This window comes from Mirounga angustirostris, unplaced genomic scaffold (genome assembly GCF_029215605.1).
Source record: "Mirounga angustirostris isolate CCGP_5_RB_7025 unplaced genomic scaffold, mMirAng1.0.hap1 SCAF_1, whole genome shotgun sequence".
NCBI classification, from domain to species: domain Eukaryota; kingdom Metazoa; phylum Chordata; class Mammalia; order Carnivora; family Phocidae; genus Mirounga; species Mirounga angustirostris.
Window position 1 is genome coordinate 70,303,415 of NW_026991709.1, and position 19,340 is coordinate 70,322,754.

The 19,340-nt window shown below is 48.7% G+C and overlaps 1 protein-coding gene across 3 annotated transcripts; it reads right to left on the reverse strand.

The window, feature by feature from the left end:
* Window positions 1–856: 856 nt before the first annotated feature.
* On the reverse strand, window positions 857–12,289 carry ZDHHC19 (zinc finger DHHC-type palmitoyltransferase 19). 3 transcript variants are annotated; one of them, XM_045903073.3, is made up of 8 exons: window positions 11,663–12,289; window positions 11,185–11,306; window positions 10,530–10,669; window positions 9,518–9,690; window positions 9,030–9,135; window positions 2,816–2,901; window positions 2,263–2,467; window positions 857–1,630 (listed from the first exon to the last, which is right to left on the reverse strand). In XM_045903073.3, the coding sequence occupies exons 1-8, from the start codon at window positions 11,806–11,808 to the stop codon at window positions 1,511–1,513; spliced, it is 1,098 nt and encodes a 365-aa protein (XP_045759029.1). In that variant the 5' UTR covers window positions 11,809–12,289; the 3' UTR covers window positions 857–1,510. The 3 variants fall into 3 exon arrangements, 2 of the variants coding, with proteins under 2 accessions (XP_045759029.1, XP_064431736.1); XM_064575666.1 differs by lacking the exon at window positions 857–1,630 and having other exon boundaries at window positions 1,725–2,467; XR_010406702.1 differs by lacking the exons at window positions 857–1,630; window positions 2,263–2,467; window positions 2,816–2,901; window positions 9,030–9,135 and having other exon boundaries at window positions 9,486–9,690; window positions 10,045–11,806.
* Between the last annotated feature and the right edge of the window lie 7,051 nt (window positions 12,290–19,340).

A 19,340-nucleotide genomic window follows, 5' to 3' on the forward strand; every position in this document is an offset into this window, starting at 1 on the left:
TTGCATGCCAGTGAGTACCCTGCACCCCTCCCAGAGCCCAAGAACCTGAGTTAAGCATGGATGAGAGCTGAGAAAAGGCTTGAACACAGAGGGGGCTTGGAATGGGGAGACCCCTAAGACCAGAGCAAAGGGGACAAGGAAAGTGCTGGAGTCCCTGAGTTTGAGCAAAGACATTCTGGGCGGGAGCAAGAAGGAAGCGCAGCATCGAGAGGGACTCAGCATATGGAGAACTGGAGTTATGACCTCTCCAGGCTGGGCTGACACCCCCAAAGGATGGGCTCCTGCTCCCCCCCACCCCAAGTATGAGCATGCACACACAGGCACACACCTCCATAGGACGCTGAGGTGTTCATCTGATCCTCTGGGGACATCCCTTCCTCTTACCTTCACCACACCCTGATTTCACCTGGATACAAGGGCGGCCGGAAGCAGTGGGGTCGGTGCCCATCCTCACCTCCTAAGGTAGTTCTGATACTTCAGGGGGGCAGGATCACATGGGGCACTTGACAAAAATTCAGATTGAGATTCCTGCCCTCCCCCCTCCCTGAGATTCTGAATCTGGGGTCTGGGGACCCGGGTAATCCTGAGAAGGTGGTCCTTGGAGGAACGCTGGGTGGTCTGTTAGCTGTTGGGTGGAGAAAACAACCATAACGATACCGGCCGCATTCATTGTGTGCCTACTGTGTACCTGATGTTTGGCATAAGCCACCTCATTTTATCCTTTGGCAGCCTTCCAGGAAGGTGCCATCATTTCTATTCCCAAAGTCACACACTGGTCTCCAGAGAGAAACCGCAGTTTGAGGTGGCTTCCTCTCCCACCCCACCCCCACCCCTTTCCAACCCCCAGGGGCTTGCAGACTCACAGGGCCTGGGACCCATGCCAGCGACAGGACCAGAACCAGCATGTGATTCCCCAACAGGAGAGAGTGACCAGGGTAACGCCCGCTGGCAAGAAAGACTGCAGAATTGTAGTGTGATGGAGACCCCCCACCCCCACCCCGGGATAATGCAGCGGGAGGGCGCACTCCCAGCCTGAGGGCCGCCCAACCCCCGCGGAGGGGGCGGGGGGAGGAGGCTTCAGTGTAGCGACGCTGGACCGGCCGGCCTGGCGAATTCCCAGGTGGCGGGCGCCCCCTGCAGTCAGACAGGGGTGCGGCAGGGCAGAGGCCGGGCCTTCGCCGGGGCTGACATCACTGGGACCGCGGGGTTTTCTCTTTCACCGGTGTGGTCCTTACTGTTGCTCCATTTTAAGGATGAGAGAAGTGTTGAGTGTCTTGCCCAAGGTCGCAGAACCAGCCAGTATGGGACCCTGGCTCCTCCCTCCCATAGTCTTTGTCCCAGCGCCTCAGGGCCCCCTCACCCCCAAGCTCCCTGGCCCGCAGGACAGACAGGGCAGGAGGGCCGTTGTAGGAGGCAGGCAACGGGTATTTAATGGGCTTTGGTGGGGGTCTCAACACTCCCACCAGGGGAGTGGGCAAGGGCAGAGCACAGACAGGCCTCCACGCGGGGCTCAGGAGATGAGGTTCAGGTGCAGGGGCTCCTGGCATCGCTGGGTGTGAAGGGGCGAGCGGCAGACAGCGCCTCGTCTGGGGCAGTCCCACAGCAGGGGCAGCACTGGGCCTGCGTGGAGCTAAACACAGAGTGGAGGGATGGGGCTGTCCCCGAGCCCCTGCCCCACAGCTCACGACCCACCAGCAGGGGAGCAAGAAACTGTCCAAGCCGCCATCCCCCCCCCCCCCCCCCCCCCCCCCCGCAGAGCAAAGGGAGTGGCCTGGCACCACAGAGTGTCACTGCAGGGGCCCTGGGGGAGGGGAGGCTGTGATTACCCACCCCCACTCCATTCCTAATGGGCCACTTCCATGTGTTTCCTATGTTGGGCTTCAGAGTAAAAAAGCCGTCTTTAAGTAAAGGAATCCCCCCTCAGAATTACGAACCCCTGGACTAGTCTCAGTCCTTACTAATAGCTGAGAAAACTGATGCCCAGAAAGGGTAAGTGACTGGCCCAAGGCCGACCAGCAAGTGAGTGGGGCGGTCTTTTCCTTTCCTGTCTCCAGGGCCCCCTGGTGTATTCTGGAGGCCTGTGACTTTATTTCCTGCACTGCTCAGGTCTATGATCCCCCTACCTCAAGTTCTGAGTGCTCCAGCTTCAGGGCCAGCCCAACATGGGGTGAGAGGGTTCCCCCCAACACCTGTGAAATCCACAGACACCCTCTCCCAACACACACACACACACACACACACACACACACGCATACTCCTCACCTCCTGGAGGGCTGCAGCCTCACCACTCCCTGGGGGACCATTCCCTGGTTTGTAGAGACTCAGAGGTTGGGGTTGGGGGCCAGGCCCAGGCCCTGGGACGGCTGGGGGACTGAGCACTGAGGGGCACATTGGGAAGTGAAGGTTCTGCATGGGCACCCAGTCAGACCCCACCATTCTCTGTAGCCAGACAGCTTCGGCCATGTACCTGGGAAGCAACAAGCCAGATGGGAGGGGTCGTGGCCCTCCTGGCCTGGTACCCCTCAGTTTGGGGGGCACACAGCCCAAGGCTTGGCCCTGCAGAGACTGGCTCAGACCAGTCTCATCCAGGCTGTAGTGTCCCTCCACCCCATTCCTTGGGGCAAGAACCCACAAAGGCAAGGAAGGGGGCGGGTTCCGGAGGCTCTCACAATGCCCTGTGGAAAACCCCAAAGGAAGAAGAACAGGGAGTATAAGGGCCTGGGAGCTAGGCTAAGGGGCCAGGGGCGATGACCCAGCTTTATCCCACCCCTCAGCCCCAGGGGTCACCACTCAGACCCCTGGTCTGCCAACTCACTTGGGTCCCAGCGGTGCACAAATTGTTAAATACCAGTTGTTGGCACAGCCATGGTCGAAGGGGTTGTATCCCTGCAGGTATTGGCACTGGAGGGAGGCAAGGGCCAGAAGAGGAACTCAGATCCAGCAGGACTGGGCAGGCCACCCCCCGATGGCCCTCCCTGAACGTCAGCTCAGTTCAGGGTGGCAGCAAGACTCCAAGGGCAGAGAAGCAGGGAGAGGGAGCCAAGGCCTCCCCCACCCCACCTACCTCCGAGTAGCTCTCTCTAGGCAACCCCGGTACTGCACCCACTTCTCTTGTCTTCTCAGGGCTCCTCCCCCATCACCTGTATCCCTTCTGCAGTACCCTCCCCTTTTCTGTTTCCTTTGGCCATACCACATCCTCCTGCCACCTCCTTCCAGATATACTTTCAGATCTTCCTTTTATTGCTAAACTGCTCCAAAGACAGTTCCACGCCCCTCCCCCAACTTCCCTACTTTCCCACCTCTCATTTTTTCCAAACTTGTGTCTTCACTGAATTTCACTATCTAGAAGGGTAATTGCCTGGGGCCCAATCAGATTTCCCTAACAAAATAACCTGGCCCTGGAAGTCTGGACTGAAGTTCCTGAACACCCGTGCAGTGAAGGTCAAGTCCTCCCCTGGACAGTCTTAACCAACTTCTCCCCCTCCCCTCCCTCTACACATCACCCTCCTCCTCCTCCTCCTCCTCCTCCTCCTCCTCCTCCTCCTCCTCCCCAGCACAAGCTGATTCTCACCCTGACTTCAAGAGCCTTGGCTACAAAATGTCTGTCATGACCAAAAGTGGCCCAGGCCCACCTCTTCCCACCACCAGCTCTCTATGTCCCATGTCCCTGTCATGAAGATGTTGACCTTCGACACTATTCTCCACCAAAAGGAGCCAGAACTCCATGCGGGGCAGCTGACACCTACGGGAGGAAAAGTCGAGACACCTCCACAATGTCCCACTGTTGCCAAAAAGCAACACTAACCATCACAATACTTTGAATTCTTGCCTACTTTAATATGTTTAAAGCATTTAGGGGAAACTGGTGTTCCATTTGCAATTTTAACTAAATGGTTAGTAAATGGTTAGAAGAGTTGGATGACATTTACAGTTAGAATTTTAAATTTAGAGAAATAAATTTTGATTTATTAGATGTATACAAAGTGTGCAAACACGTTGACGTCCAACGCTTAAAGGAGTGATAAATAATTGCCTAATGAGCTCATTAGAACTCTCTAATAAAGGGCAGCACCTTCCTCTCCCCACTGGAGAGCCTCTCAGATGTGAACGGAATCCAACAGCTCGGAAGTTCTCTGACTCTCTTCTCTCCCTGGCTCCAGACCCAGTTCTCCTGCTCCAAACTTGTGCCTCGAACACTCTCACACTCCACAGGATGGTAACCAAAGTGGGCATGTTCTCACTCCATCTCCTGCCCAGCTCCCTGCTGCCTTGGTTCTCCGCCCTTCTTCCCCCGGGGGTCAGGGCATCAGGCTTCCCTCTCTCTCTCTCTCTCTCCCTCCCTCCCTCCTTCTCTCCCAAAGCAGAATCGATTCTTTTGTGTATAGATTCACTCATTTGCTCATAAATATTCTGGGGCCTCGACAATGTCCTAGGCACTGCACTGGGGATTGAGGACACACCGCCACCAACAAAGCCAGCCTAAGCTTTCAGGCAGCTGGCGAGTGGTCAGGGCAGCGCAGAGAGGGGATGAGGGAGCAGAGCAGGCAGCGGGTGCCAAGACTCCAGGGGGCAGGTAAAGTGGCAGTGGCCCTGGAAAGCAGAGAGCGGGGCCCTGAGAGGCTGGGGGGGGGGGGCACGGCAGGTGCATGCAGCACCACGCTGCTTGCTGTGTGCAGCCTGGAAAGATGAGTCTTAGGACTGTCGCTGGCCACGTGGTGAGCACGACAGTAGTGTGACAGTGAGCAGAGGCTGGGCCGCACGGGCTGGGGAAGGTGAAGAACGATGCCAGTGAGCAGTCAACTCGTCCAAGAAACATGCCTCTGCTGGAGAGGAGAGCGCAACAGCCGGAGGGGAGGCCTGTGATGTTAAGGACTGTTTGCTTTGTTTCCAAGATCAGAGAGACGTGAACATGTGTAAATGATGATGGGCAGGAATGGTAACAACAGCAACACCCTATAGGGCATTGGCTTGTACCAGGCACTGTTGTATGTGTTGTACACATATCGACCCAAGCTGCTCCCTTTTACAGATGGGGAAACTGAGGCACCAGGTGGCTAAGTAACAGACCCAAGATCTCCCTGCCAATAGGAAGCTGTGGTTTGAATTTATGTAGACTGGCTCCAGAGCCCTTGCTATCAAGCGCCAAGCAAGGGGCCCCAGGAGATTTGGTTTGGGGATGGAGGTAGGAAGGGAATGAATGCCTGAAATGGGTTCTGGAGGTAACGGGAGAGAGCCCTGAATGAATGAATCACATTCATCACAGAGTGCAGTGACTCACAGAGCGCAGACCATATACAGATTTCTTAAGACTGGAGATCACAGACTGGGAGAGCCCCATTCTGAGCAGTGGAGCAAGGACGGGCCGATGGCTTGACTGGGAGCCAAAAGAACCATGGGACGTGGGAAGGGAGAATGCTACCCCGGAGAGGCTGAAATGATGGACTGAAGCTGGAGAGAGAACGCATGCAGACCACAGGAGGTGATGAGTAAGGGCTAATGGGTAAGAGCAGAGGAGTCACGGGTGGGCTGGGAGCCAAACAGGGGTGGGTTGGAGTGATTGAGTGCTGACTGTAGGGATGGGAGGTGGTGGGCAAACAGAGTTCCTCTGTCCTTTCAGCTATCTCATTGTCTCCAGCCCTCCTTCATCAATGTGGTCAACTACAGCCTTCCTAAAACAACCTTTAGTTGGGGTGCCTGGCTGGCTCAGTCGGTAGAGTATGTGACTCTTGATCTCAGAGTCTCAGGGTCATGAGTTCAAGCACCACATTGGGTGTGGAGCCTACTTAAGAAAAAAACAAAACAAAACCAACATTTAGTCAAGTCACTGTCCTGCTAAAGGAATCCGATGGCAAGGATGTTCACTTTAATCACTCCTACTCAACGCTGTACTGGAGATCTAAGACAGTGCAGTAAGAAGAAAAAAAGAAAGCCATTGAAGTTGGAAAGGAAGAAATAAAACTGTCCTTATTCATAGATGACATGATTTTCCATGCAGAATCAACAAAAAAAGCTATTAGGACAAGTGAGTCCAGCAAAATTGCAAGATTCAAGACCAATAAACAAAAATCCACTGTATTTTCTTAAAATAATAAACAAATAGAAATGAAGTTTAAAAACACATTTATAATAGCACAAAAAATACTTAGAAAAGATCTAACACAATGTACACAAGATCTATATATTGAAAACTACAAAACACTGACGAAAGAAATCAAAGAAGTAAATAAATGGGAAGGGGCTCATGGGTTCAAAAACTCAATATTGTTAAGATGTCAGTCTTCCTTATTGGCTTATAGGTTCAGTGTAATCCAAAGAAAAATCTCAGAAATCTTTTGTGTGTGTGTGTGTGTGGAAATGAAGCTGATTCTGAAAGAAGAACAAATCTGGAGAACTCACACTGTGTGATTTCAAGACGTAATACAAACCTACTAATCGAGACAGTCAACTGACTTTTGACAAATGTGCAAAGGTAACTCAATGGAAGAAGGATAGTCTTTTTTTTTTTTTTTTAAAGATTTTATTTATTTATTTGAGAGAGAGAGAATGAGAGACAGAGAGCATGAGAGGGAGGAGGGTCAGAGGGAGAAGCAGACTCCCTGCCGAGCAGGGAGCCCGATGCGGGACTCGATCCTGTGACTCCAGGATCATGACCTGAGCCGAAGGCAGTCACTTAACCAACTGAGCCACCCAGGCGCCCCGAAGGATAGTCTTTTCAACAAATGATGCTGGAACAACCTTTACGCAAATGTAATAAATCTTGACCCATACCTTACATTGTATACAAAATTTAACCCAAAATGAATCATAGGCCTAAATATAAAATCTAAAACTATAAAACTTCCAGAAGAAAATATAAGAAAATCTTTGTGAGGGCACCTGGGTGGCTCAGTTGTTGAGCGTCTGCCTTTGGCTCAGGTCATGATCCCAGGGTCCTGGGATCGAGCCCTGCATCGGGCTCCCTGCTCTGCGGGAAGCCTGCTTCTCCCTCTCCCACTCCCCCTGCTTGTGTTCCCTCTCTCGTTATGTCTCTCTCTGTCAAGTAAATAAATAAATAAAAATCTTAAAAAAAGATAATCTTTGTGACCTTGGGTTAGGCAAAGCTTTCTTAATTACAACACCAAAAGCACAGTCTATAAAAGAAAAAAAACCAACAATGCACTTCATCAAAATGTAAAACTTCTGATCTTTGGAAGACACTGTTTAAAAATTGAGATGACAAGCCAGACTGGGAGAAAATACTTGCAAAACACCTATCTGAACCCAGAGTATATAAAAAACTTGTAGAACTCAATAATTTCAAAAAACCCAATTCTTTTAATGGGCAAAAGACTGGAACAGACATTTAATCCAAGATATACAGATGGCAAGTAAGAACGTGAAAAGATGCTCAACATCACTAGTCATTAGGAAAATGCCGATTAAAATCACAATGAGAGGGCGCCTGGGTGGCTCAGTTGGTTAAGCAACTGCCTTCAGCTCAGGTCGTGATCCTGGAGTCCCAGGATCGAGTCCCACATCCGGCTCCCTGCTCAGTGGGGAGTCTGCTTCTCCCTCTGACCCTCTCCCCTCTCATGCTCTCTCTCACTCTCTCTCTCTCAAATAAATAAATAAAATCTTTTAAAAAAAAATCACAATGAGATACCATTTCACATTTATTAGACTGGCTAAAACTAATAAACAAACAACAACAACAAAAACCTGACAATACCAAATGTGAGTGAGGATGCTAAGCAACTAGAATTCTCACATGTCGCCTGTGGGAATGCACAATGGGAATGCAGCCATTCTGGAAGACAATTTGGCAGTCTCTTAAAAAACTACACATAGTAACTATATAACCCAGCAATACCACTCCTCACTCCTCTAAGTATTTACCCACAAAGCAATGAAAATGTTCACATGCCTATACACCAGTGTTTATAGTGGCTTTATTTATAATCACCCCAAACTGCAAACAACCCAAATATCCTTCAGTCCAGGAACCGATAAACAAACGGTAGTATGTCCATATGACGCAATCATGCACATGATAAAAAGTAAGAAACTACTGATCCTGGCAGCAACGGGATGGATCGCAAATGCTGAGTGGAAGAAGCCCGCACAAAAGGTTGTGATTCCATTTATACCAGTCTCTGGAAAAGGAAAAACTATAGGGATAGAAAACAGATCAGGGGCTGAGGGCAGGGAGAGAAACTGACTACAAGAGACCATGAGGGAGTTTCTGGGGGGTGATGGAACTGTTATAAATCTTGATTGCAGTGGTGGTTACAGGACCGGACTGTATGTTTGTCAAAACTCATAGAATTGCACTGAAACGGGGTGAATTTTACCGTATGGAAAAAAAGAAAACAGAAATCCTCTTACGGCTCCCAGGCTTCCCTTGAACCAAGATTCAATTCTCCACCTGACTTTCTGGGCCTTTTAATCCTGGTCAATCCCAAGCCGTCCACTTGATTTCCCACGCCACCTTCTGCTCCAATTAGCACTGTATCCTCACCATCCTATCCACATTCCACAGACTTGCAGGCTTCCTTGCCTTTCTGCAGGTTGCACCCCTCACCTGCTCTAGTCCCCCCCCCCCCTTTTCTGCCCGTTTAAAACCACTGAGCAGCGCGTCCTACTCTGAACTTGAGTCCCTCTGTGAGTCTGTTGTTACTCAACGTAGGGCAGGCCCTTTCTCGTGGCGTTCACAGGCGTCTGGCGGGTGTTACTCTGATTTCAGGTTCCTTATCGACAGAATCGCAGGATATAGCCTTACTCACCTCTACACCCATCGTTCAAGATAAAGCACACGAGGCCTAGCACACAGTAGGCCCTCGATGCAGTGCACGCGGGAGGGAGAGTGACCACCGAGCGGGTGAGACTGGAGATGGATCTAGGTCTAGAAGGGCTAATGAGGCGCCTTCGAGGGAGGTCAGGCGGTCAGGGGCCAGGGCGGCGGACAAAGAGCAGAAAGGGCAGAGGTTCCCGGAGGCGCAAGGTGACCGCCCACAGCCCGGTACCCCGGCGCCCCGCTCGGCCTCGCGTACCTTCCCCTCGTAGGAGCGCTCGGCCGCGCTCACCGACATGGCCTGGACCAGCAGCAGCAGGAAGAGCGGCACCAGGAAGCCGGCGGCGGGTACAGCCACCAGAATGCTGGGCGTCAGCTAAGGAGCAGCGCCGCCGGAATCCCCTCCCTGGCCCCGCCCCTCGCCCCGCCCCTCGCCCCGCCCCCGCCCCAACAGCTCCGCCCCCAACCGGCCCCGTCCTCCCGCTCCCCGAGCTCGGTCCCCGCGTACACCTCACCCCACTCCGCTGTCCAGGCCCCGTGCCACCTTTAGCACTCCCCACCATGACGCTGCTAGATTCTCAAGTCTTCGCAGTCCCTCCTAGCCCCGCCCATATCCCTGGCCCTACCCACCCCTGCTTAGTCCCAGGGGGGTCTCCCCGCCCCGCCATTAGCTCTGTCCTCGTGATCCCGCCCCCTTGCCACCCCCGCGCTCCCCACTACTCTCTACATGGGTCCCTGGAAGGATACGCGATGGCTTTGTCCATGGAGAAGGGCAGGTGGGTCGTGCGCACCAGGAAGATCAGGCAGGTCACCAGCATGGCACCCGAGTAGAGACATAAGGACAGGACCAGCAGCATGAAGAAGCGGAAGTTGCGGTGACCAATGCAGTTATTGACCCATTTGCAATGGTGGTCAAAGTCCTGGGTAAGAGGGAGGGGAGCAGGCCTCGAGGACCCGACCTCTGGACCAGCCTCCATCGCCCCCAAATCTGAGGCTTTACCCACCCCCCTTCCCCCATTCCCAAAGGCCACCTGCCCTTGGCCCCTCAAACTGGGTCTCATCCCTAGGGAGAAACGCAGGCACAAAGTCCCTAATGCTAGCATTTCTGTTAGAGCTCTGTTAGGTCTCTGCGGCTCACAAGGTCACATGTCAAGAGGCCTTCAGAGACAGGGCCTGCCCGGTCTTCTGGGGACACATCCTGGTGTAACTGTGGACTGGGCATAGAATATCTCTGGGCTTCTGTTTCCTTATCCATTGACTGAGGATAGTAATACCTTTGCTCAGCCCGCCTCCCAGGGTTGTGAGGACCAGATAAGACGGCACCTCTGTACGCCTTTGCAGGCTGTGCGCATGAGGCAGACAAGCACTCTGAGCCCGGAAGAGCCTCCGGCCCGGACACGAGAAGAGGACAGGCGAAGCTTTCCCAGCCGGGCCTACAGCCGGCGTGACGGCCTTGGGCAGCTAGAGTCAGCAGGCCTGGGGTAAGACAGGGGTGTCTTTCTCCCCCTGGCCTGACCAGGCCCAGCATAGGTGTGGATGCCTCTGTGCGTGTCTGCGCCTGCGCAGGCAAGCTTCAACCTCCCTGGGCAGGTGCGGGTGCAGGTGCAGAGGTAGGGACCTGCATGAGTGACCAAAGGTGGTTGGGAGTTACTGCCACTCTTGGCCTTTAGTGGTGCCGGACGTGGGTTCACGCTTGCCACTGGCCCCCGTGTGAGCGGGAGGGGTGGGGGCAGGTGGGCAAGTCAAGAGAGGCACTCACTTCTACACAGATGTTGCACCGGGGACAGTGGTAGGTCCGGGGCGGCCGGTGGAAGCAGCACTTCTGGCACCACTGCAGGCGGAAGGCCCTGTGGTTCACCCACACCACATGCACCACCATGGGGCCCTGTTCGTTGGAGCCTGGCGTGGGAAGAGGATTGGGCGGCAGCAGGAGGCCCTTCCGTCAGTCTGCTGCTCCCGGGGGTAGGGAGGCCGCCCCGCGTCATGGCCCCAGGAAGTGTGGGGAAGAGGTGGGCGAGGGTATCCCTAGTCTCCACCGAGCAAGCTGCCCAAGCACAGAGAGACGGGCATCCAAAGGGAAGGGAGGTTTCCAGCCAGAAGAGTTCTGTGAGGACTGTCAGTCATTGACAACTGTGACTGATGCTTTAAAGAGTTTGTGCCGTGGGAAGGACGAAGGGAGAACCGAGGGGTTTCAAAGAGTTGGCTTCTCTTCCCCGGGCCCTCCCACACGAAGCAACTGGAAAACCTCCAGAAATCTGTTTTTCCACGTCTGCGTAGCTTAAACAATGAAGTGACAGAGGCAGGGCTGGGGCAAATGAGGATGTGCTGTGAAACGGTCCTGTGGCCCAAGGAAGGGAGATGGAAGGAGCCCTTCAGGAGGGGCTGCCTCCTTCTCCCAGGGGCCAGCGCCTCACCTTGATGCAAGATGCCGGGGTCTGAGAAATTGAGTGAAACCAGACTGAAGACGGTGAGGACACAGAGGAGGCCTGTGACGAGGGGAAAGGCCCACTCCCCGTTCTGGGCCAGCCATCTGCAACTGAGACCAGAACAGGGCTCAGCCCTGATCCAGAGTGGCCTGAAGCTCCCCCCGACCCCTGCCGACCCTGTCCACTTGGTCAGAACCCACACGCCTTGAAGCCTGCTGCTCTAAATATCCAGACTGGTGATAGATCCTCAGCGACTCCGCCGAATGTCCCCCAGTGTTGCCAGCCGTCTGCGGCTCCCAGAGGCACCAAGCACTGTGTACCTGTGTCTTTGCACATTCGGTTCCCTCCGCCTGGGCTATCCTCCGTCCTCTCGCCCCTCTTCTGCACTTCCCCTGCCTCTGTACTATCATTCTCTGTTTTCCTGTCTCTGTAGGAAACCTGCAGCTCGTGTAAGAGGGAGACTCACGGGAACGCGAAGAAGAGGCCACTGAAAACCACCAGCAGCACTACATTGAAGGCGGCAAACAGGCTCGGGAGGATCCACGGAAGAGGGGCCTGAGGCGGCGGATGGGGCTCCTTCATGAGGGGCACGGCGTCCTTCAAGAGCGGCATGGCTGGACCTCCCGCGCCCCCAGGGGAGATCAGAGCCACTAGGCTCCAGGAGCCCCATGGCCACAGCAGCCTCGGAAGCCGCAGCCCAGGGTGGAAGGAAAGAAGTTCCAGTGTGACATCATAGAGGTTGAGAAGAATGGAGGCCAGCCTGTGATGGGCGCTGCCAACAGCAAACCCACCCACCAGCCCCACCCCACCCCACCCCACCCCCACATTTGTGCCAGGGACGGAGAGCTCCTGCCCCTGCGAGGTTGGCTTTAAGATGACAGATTAGAGAAACACACGGGGAGAAGGTGTGTGATTCTAATCATCTTCTCAGGCTCGAGGCTAATCGGAGCAGATAGCGCTCATGGTTCACCTTACCTCCATTTTCTTCCTTTTTGTTATTGCAAAATTCCACTTTCGGGGCTGGAGGGGCAGCTAAATAACTTTCCAGCTTCTGTCATTTCCAGGGTGGGCTTCATGACACAATTCTGGTCAAGGAGATGTAAGTGGATGTCTGCTGAGGATTTCTAGAAAAGCTTTGCCTTGTCCCTTTCTTCTGGTCTTGAGCCTAGATGTGCTGGCTGAAGGTACCGTCTTGGACCCATTAGGCAGCGTGTGGACATGCTACACAGAATGGTGTTGAGGACACTGTTTAGGCACTGCCCCAGACTTGAACTGGCTGCCTCTGAACTGCTTTTTCCATGAGAAAATAACTGAGTTTTCTGTTATATGCAGCCGACATTTGTCATTTGTTTTAGCTATGGAGCATCTGAACCCCTCTGTGCTTGGAGGATTCCCTGCGCTGTACCTCTTCATGGAAGGGCAAAGACTGCTCCCCATCCCAGTTGGAGCTAAAACTGCCAGAAACTTGCATTCAAAGTCTCTCCTGCAGCTAGAGCATAGCCCTGTGACCCAGCGCCACCAATTAGCCTCAGAATTGCCACCACCAACCAAGTGGGAGTCTTCTGCACATATTTTCAGAGCTCCTGCGTGTTGAAGTGTAATGGCCATTTTAAATGTCACTTTAATTCCAACAGTGATTGTATTATGCTTCAACAAGGATAAAATACGTAATTCTGGGGGTGCCTGGGTGGCTCAGTCATTAAGCGTCTGCCTTCGGCTCAGGTCATTATCCTGGGGTCCTGGGATTGAGCCCCGCATCGGGCTCCCTGCTCAGCTGGAAGACTGCTTTTCCCTCTCCCACTCCCCCTGCTTGTGTTCCCTCTCTCGCTGTCTCTATCTGTCAAATAAATAAATAAAATCTTAAACAACAACAACAACAACATAATTCCGGGGGCGCCTGGGTGGTGCTGTTGGTTAAGTGTCTGGCTCTTGGTTCCCGCATCGGGCATTGTGCTGAGCACAAAGTCAGCTTGGGATTCTCTTTCTCTCTCCCTTCCCTTTGCCCCCTCCTGCTCATGCTCTCTCCTCCCTCTCTAAAATAAGTAAATAAATCTTTAAAAAATATGTAACTCCAAGAGTCCTACTTTGAATTGGACTAAATGAACTGGAACATTTTGAGGAAATCAATTTGATTTGGACTAAATGAACTGGAACATTTTGAGGAAATCAATTTGATTAAAAACAGAGCAAAAGTCCCTCGTCAATGCACAATTATTGTTATTTATATTTTCTTATATATAGAAACAATTTTTCTTCATAACATTCAAATTAATGGGTTAAAATCAGTGTAAGAATATGATCTTATTTTTTAAGATTTTATTTATTTATTTAACAAAGAGAGAGACAGCGAGAGAAGGAACACAAGCAGGGGGAGTGGGAGAAGGAGAAGCAGGCTTCCCGCCCAGCAGGGAGCCCGATGCAGGGCTCGATCCCAGGACCCTGGGATCATGACCCGAGCCGAAGGCAGGACGCTTAACGGCTAAGCCACCCCAGTGCCCCAAGAATACAATCTTTTAAGGGGCACTTGGCCTGGCTCAGTCTAAAGAGCATGCAACTCTTGATCTCAGGGTCATGAGTTTGAGCCCCACCTGGGGTGTAGAGATTACTTAAATAAATAAAACATTTTTAAAAAAGAATACTATCTTAAAATATACTTGATTGTATTTCAAATACTAAGGTTTAAAGTTTTAGATATTTTCATTTGTCATAATTTAATATAACTATATATGTATGCACATTTAAAATACCTACATATTGATACATATTAAAATTAATTAATTTTGGGGGGTGCCTGGGTGGTTCAGTCAATTAAGCATCTGCCTTTGGCTCAGGTCATGATCCAGGGTTCTGGGATTGAGTCCCGCATTGGGCTCCCTGATCAGTGGGGAGTCTGCTTCTCCCTCTCCCTCTGGCCCTCCCTGCTGCTCGTGCTCTCTCTCTCAAGTATGTAAATAAAATCTTAAAAAAAATAAAAAATAAAATTAATTTTTTTAAAGATTTTATTATTTGACAGAGAGAGACAGTGAGAGAGGGAACACAAGCAGGGGGAGAGGCAGAGGGAGAAGCAGGCTTCCTGCTGAGCAGGGAACCTGATGTGGTGCTTGATCCCAGAACCCTGGGATCATGCCCTGAGCTGAAGGCAGACGCTTGATCAACTGAGCCACCCAGGCGCCCCTATTCCTTGGTTTTAAACACATATGTAAATTGGCAGCAATTTTGGCACACACTTTATGTAACAGATTGGTCAGTGTTTTCACTTTCTACTAATTCATTTTGTCTCCTGAGGTGAATTTTTTGAAGTTAAGTCTTCACGGAATAATTATGGGGACCCATCACTTATGTACCTCACCCCAAATAGAGACTCCACTCTCCTCCATTCTGATAATGTTAGCTACTGTAACAAGTTAATGTGCCTTGTCATCAACATACAGTTTCTTTGTCCTTTCATTTTTGTCTGAAAGTCCCTGCTAGAAGTTGCAGACCAGAGATTGGGTCTTCTGGAAGAAACATCAAAGAAGGACAGAAAGGGATACAGGAGATAGACACATGATTACAGACTTCCTTAGAATAAGCTGATATGACCACCAGAGTAGACACCTCACTGTCAGAGTCAATCCCTGGATTCCTTCCTCCAAAAACCTACTTCTCCCCCAGTGCTGTTCCTCCCAGTAATTAGGATTATCATTCATCCTATTGTTCAGATCAAACCCATGGAGTCACCTGATTCCTGCCTTTATCTCACATCCCACATCCAATCCACCAGCTCTGCCATCAAAATAGAATCTCACAAGTCCAAGCCACTACCCTCTCTTGTTTGGATATTGGAATAACCTCCTAACTAACCCAGGCTTCTTCTGTCCTTGACCTTTAAGAGACTCTGTTCCAAATAGTAGCTGATGCTCCTTTTAGAACTTAGATCATGGCCTCTGTTCAGAAGCCCCCAACTGCTGCCAGCCTCATTCAGAGTAAAGTCCAAAGTCCTTACTGTGGCCTTCAAGGCCCTCCCTGACCTGGCTCCTCTAACTTTCTGATCTTATTTCCTAACACTCAGCCCCTTGCTCAGGCACACTAGCTTCCCTGCTCTTCCCCAGACACACCTGGCACACTCCAGTCCTGGGTCCTTTGCACTTGCTCTCCTGTTTCCCTGGAATTCTCTGCCACAAACACTCGCAGAGTTCGCTTCCTCACTTCACCGAGTCCTTTGTTCACGTGGTGCCTCTGCACCCTTCAGATGCCTGCACCTCCGCTGGTTTCCTCAGAATACAGTCCTCATGGTTGGATTTCAGGTCAATAAATGTGAATACTTAAAACGTCTTTTGCATAATTTGCAAGATGCTTTCCAGAAAGTTTATACATGTTTACACTACTGTTATGAGCATAACTGTATTATAATACAAACACCATAATTAAATATTAACATAAAGTAATTTCTCAAATTTTATAAATGACAAATGACACCTTAATCTTTTCATTTATATCTCCTTAAGTTACTTATGAAATTAAGGAAGAAAGACTTTTCAAGATGGTGGAGGAGTAGGAGACCTTAGTTTTGTCTGAGGAATTCAGCTAGATAGCTATCAAATCATTCTGAACAACTGTGAACTCAACCAGAGATCTAAGAAAAGAATGCTGCAATTCTACAAATAGAAAAGCGACCACTTTCCTCAAGGTAGGAGAATGACAAGATGGAAAACTCCCCTCAAAAAAGAGAACAAGAGACAGTACTGACTGCCAGGGACCTAATCAGTATGGATATAAGTCAGAACTAGAGTTCAGAATAACAATTATAAAGATACTAGTTGGGCTTGAAAAAACCATAGAAGACACTCCCTTTCTGGAGAAATAAAAGAACTAAAATCGAATTAAGTCAAAATAAAAAAGGCTATTAATGAGATGCAATAAAAAATGGAGGCTGTAACTGCTAGGATAAATGAAGCAGAAGAGATAATTAGTGATGTAGAAGACAAAATTATGGAAAATAAAGAAGCTGAGAAAAAGATAACTACTGGATCATGAGGGGAGAATTCGAAAGATAAGTGAAACATTTTAAAGCAAAACAATATTAGAATAATGGGGATCCCAGAAGAAGAGGAAAGGGGGGTGGTGCAGAAGGTATATTAGAGCAAATTATAGCTAAGAACTTCCTTAATCTGGGGAAGGAAACAGGCATTCAAGTCCAGGAGGCACAGAGAAACCCCCTCAAAATCAATAAAATTAGGTCAACACCCTGACATATAATAGTGAAACTTGCAAAACTCAGAGACAAAGAGACAATCCTAGAAGCAGCAAGGAACAAGAGGTCCGTAAACTACAAGGGTAGAAGCATTAGACTGACAGCAGACCTATCCACAGAGACCTGGAAGGCCAGAAAGGAATGGCATGATATAGTCAGGGTGCTAATTGAGAAAAATATGCAGCCAAGGATACTCTATCCAGCAAGGCTGTCATTCAAAATAGGAGAGACAAAAAAGTTCCAGGATAAACAGAAACTAAAAGAATTTGTGATCACTAAGCCAGCCCTGCAAGAAATATTAAAGGGGATCCTTTAAGCAAGGAGAGAGCCCAAAAGTAACATAGACCAGAAAGGAACAGAGACAATATACAGAAACAGTGACTTTACAGGTAGTACAATGACACTAAATTCATATCTTTCAGTAGTTACTCTGAATGTAAATGGGCTAAATGCCCCAATCAAAAGACACAGGTTATCAGGTTGGATAAAAAAGCAAGACCCATCAATATGCTGTCTACAAGCGACTCATTTTAGACCCAAAGACACCTCCAGATTTAAAGTGAAGGGGGTAGAAAACCATTTATCATGCTAACAGACATCAAAAGAAAGCTGGGATAGCAATCCTTATATCAGACAAATTAGATTTTAAACCAAAGACTGTAATAAGAGATAATTAAAGGGTCTATCATAATTAAAGGGTCTATCCAACAAGAACATCTAACAATTATAAATATGTATGCCCCTAACATGGGAGTAGCCAATTTTATAAATCAATTAATAACAAAATTAAAGAAACACATTGATAATAATATAATAATGGTAGGGGACTTTAACACCGCACTCACTGCAATGGAGAGATCATCTAAGCAGAAGATCAACAAGGAAACAAGGGCTTTGAATGACACATTGGACCAGATGGACTTCACAGATATATTCAGAGCATTGCATCCTAAAGCAACAGAATACACATCGTTCTCAAGTGCACATGGAACATCCTCCAGAATAGATCACATACTGGGCCACAAATCAGGTCTCAACTGGTACCAAAAGATTGGGATCATTCCATGCATACTTTCAGACCAAAATGCTTTGAAACTTGAACTCAGTCACAAGAGGAATTTTGGAAAGAACTCAAACATATGGAGGTTAAAGAGCATCCTACTAAAGAATGAATGGGTCAACCAGGAAATTAAAGGAGAATTTTTTTAAATGATGGAAACAAATGAAAATTTGTTTTCATTTTCATTCAAATGAAAAACATGACTATTCAAAACCTTTGGGATGCAGCAAAGGTGGTCCTAAGAGAGAAGTATATAGCAATACAAGCCTTTCCCAAGAAACAAGAAAGGTCTCAAATACACAACCTAACCTTACACTTAAAGGAGCTGGAGAAAGAACAGCAAATAAAGCCTAACCCAAAAGAAGAGAATTAATAAAGATTAGGGCAAAAATCAATGAAATGGAAACCAAAAGAACAGTAGAAAAGATCAATGAAACTAGGCACTGGTTCTTTGAGAGAATTAATAAGATTGAAAAACCCCTGGCCAGACTTATCAAAAAGAAAAGAGAAAGGATCCAAATAAATAAAATCATGAATGATACAGGAGAGATCACAACCAACACTGAAGAAATACAAACAATTATAAGAATATATTATGAGCAACTATATGCCAACAAATTAGGCAATCTGGAAGAAATAGGTGCATTCCTAGGAAATGTATAAGCTACCAAAACTGAAACAGGAAGAAATAAAAAACCTGAACAGACCCATAACCTGCAAGGAAATTGAAGCAGTAATCAAAAACCTCCCAACAAACAGGAGTCCAGGGCCAGACAGCTTCCCAGGAGAATTCTACCAAGCATTTAAAGAAGAATTAATACCTATTCTTATGAAGTTGTTTCAAAAAATAGAAATGGAAGGAAAACTTCCAACCCCTTCTATGGGGCCAGGATTACCTTGACTCCAAAACCACACAAAGACCCCATCAAAAGGGAGAATTACAGACCAATATCCCTGATGAACATGGATGCAAAAATTCTCAAAAGATACTAGCCAATAGCACACAACAATACATTAAAAGGATTATTCACCACGACCAAGTGGGATTTATTCCTAGGCTGCAAGTGTGGTTCAACATCTGCAAATCAATCAGTCTGATACACATTAATAAAAGAAGGACAAGAACCATATGATCCTCTCAATAAATGCAGAAAAAGCCTTTGACAAAGTACAGCATCCTTTCTTGATTAAAATTCTCCACAGTGTAGGGATAAAGGGAGCATACCTTAGTATCATAAAAGCCATCTATGAAAAGTCCAAAGTGAATATCATTCTCAAAGGGGAAAAAATGAGAGCTTTTCCCCTAAGGTCAGGAACACAACAGGTATGTCCATCATCAACACTGTTGTTCAACATAGTACTAGAAATCCGAGCCTCAGCAATCAGACAACAAAAAGAAATTAAAAAACCTGAATCCATAAAGAAGAAGTCAAACTCTCACTCTTCGCAGATGACATGATAATCTATGTGGAAAACCCAAAAGACTCCAACTCAAAATTGCTAGAACTCATACAGAAATTCAGCAAAGTGGCAGGATATAAAATCAATGCACAGAAATCAGTTGCATTTCTATACACCAACAACTAGACAGAAGAAAGATAAATTAAGGAGTCGATCCCATTTACAATTGCACCCAAAACCATAAGATACCTAGGAATAAACCTAACCAAAGAGGCAAAGGACCTGTACTCAGAAAACTATAGAACACTTATGAAAGAAATTGAGGAAGATCCAAAGAAATGGAAAAATGTTCCATGCTTGTAGATTGGAAGAACAAATATTGTTAAAATGTTTATGCTACCTAGAGCAATCTACACATTCAATGCAATCCCTATCAAAATACCATCAACT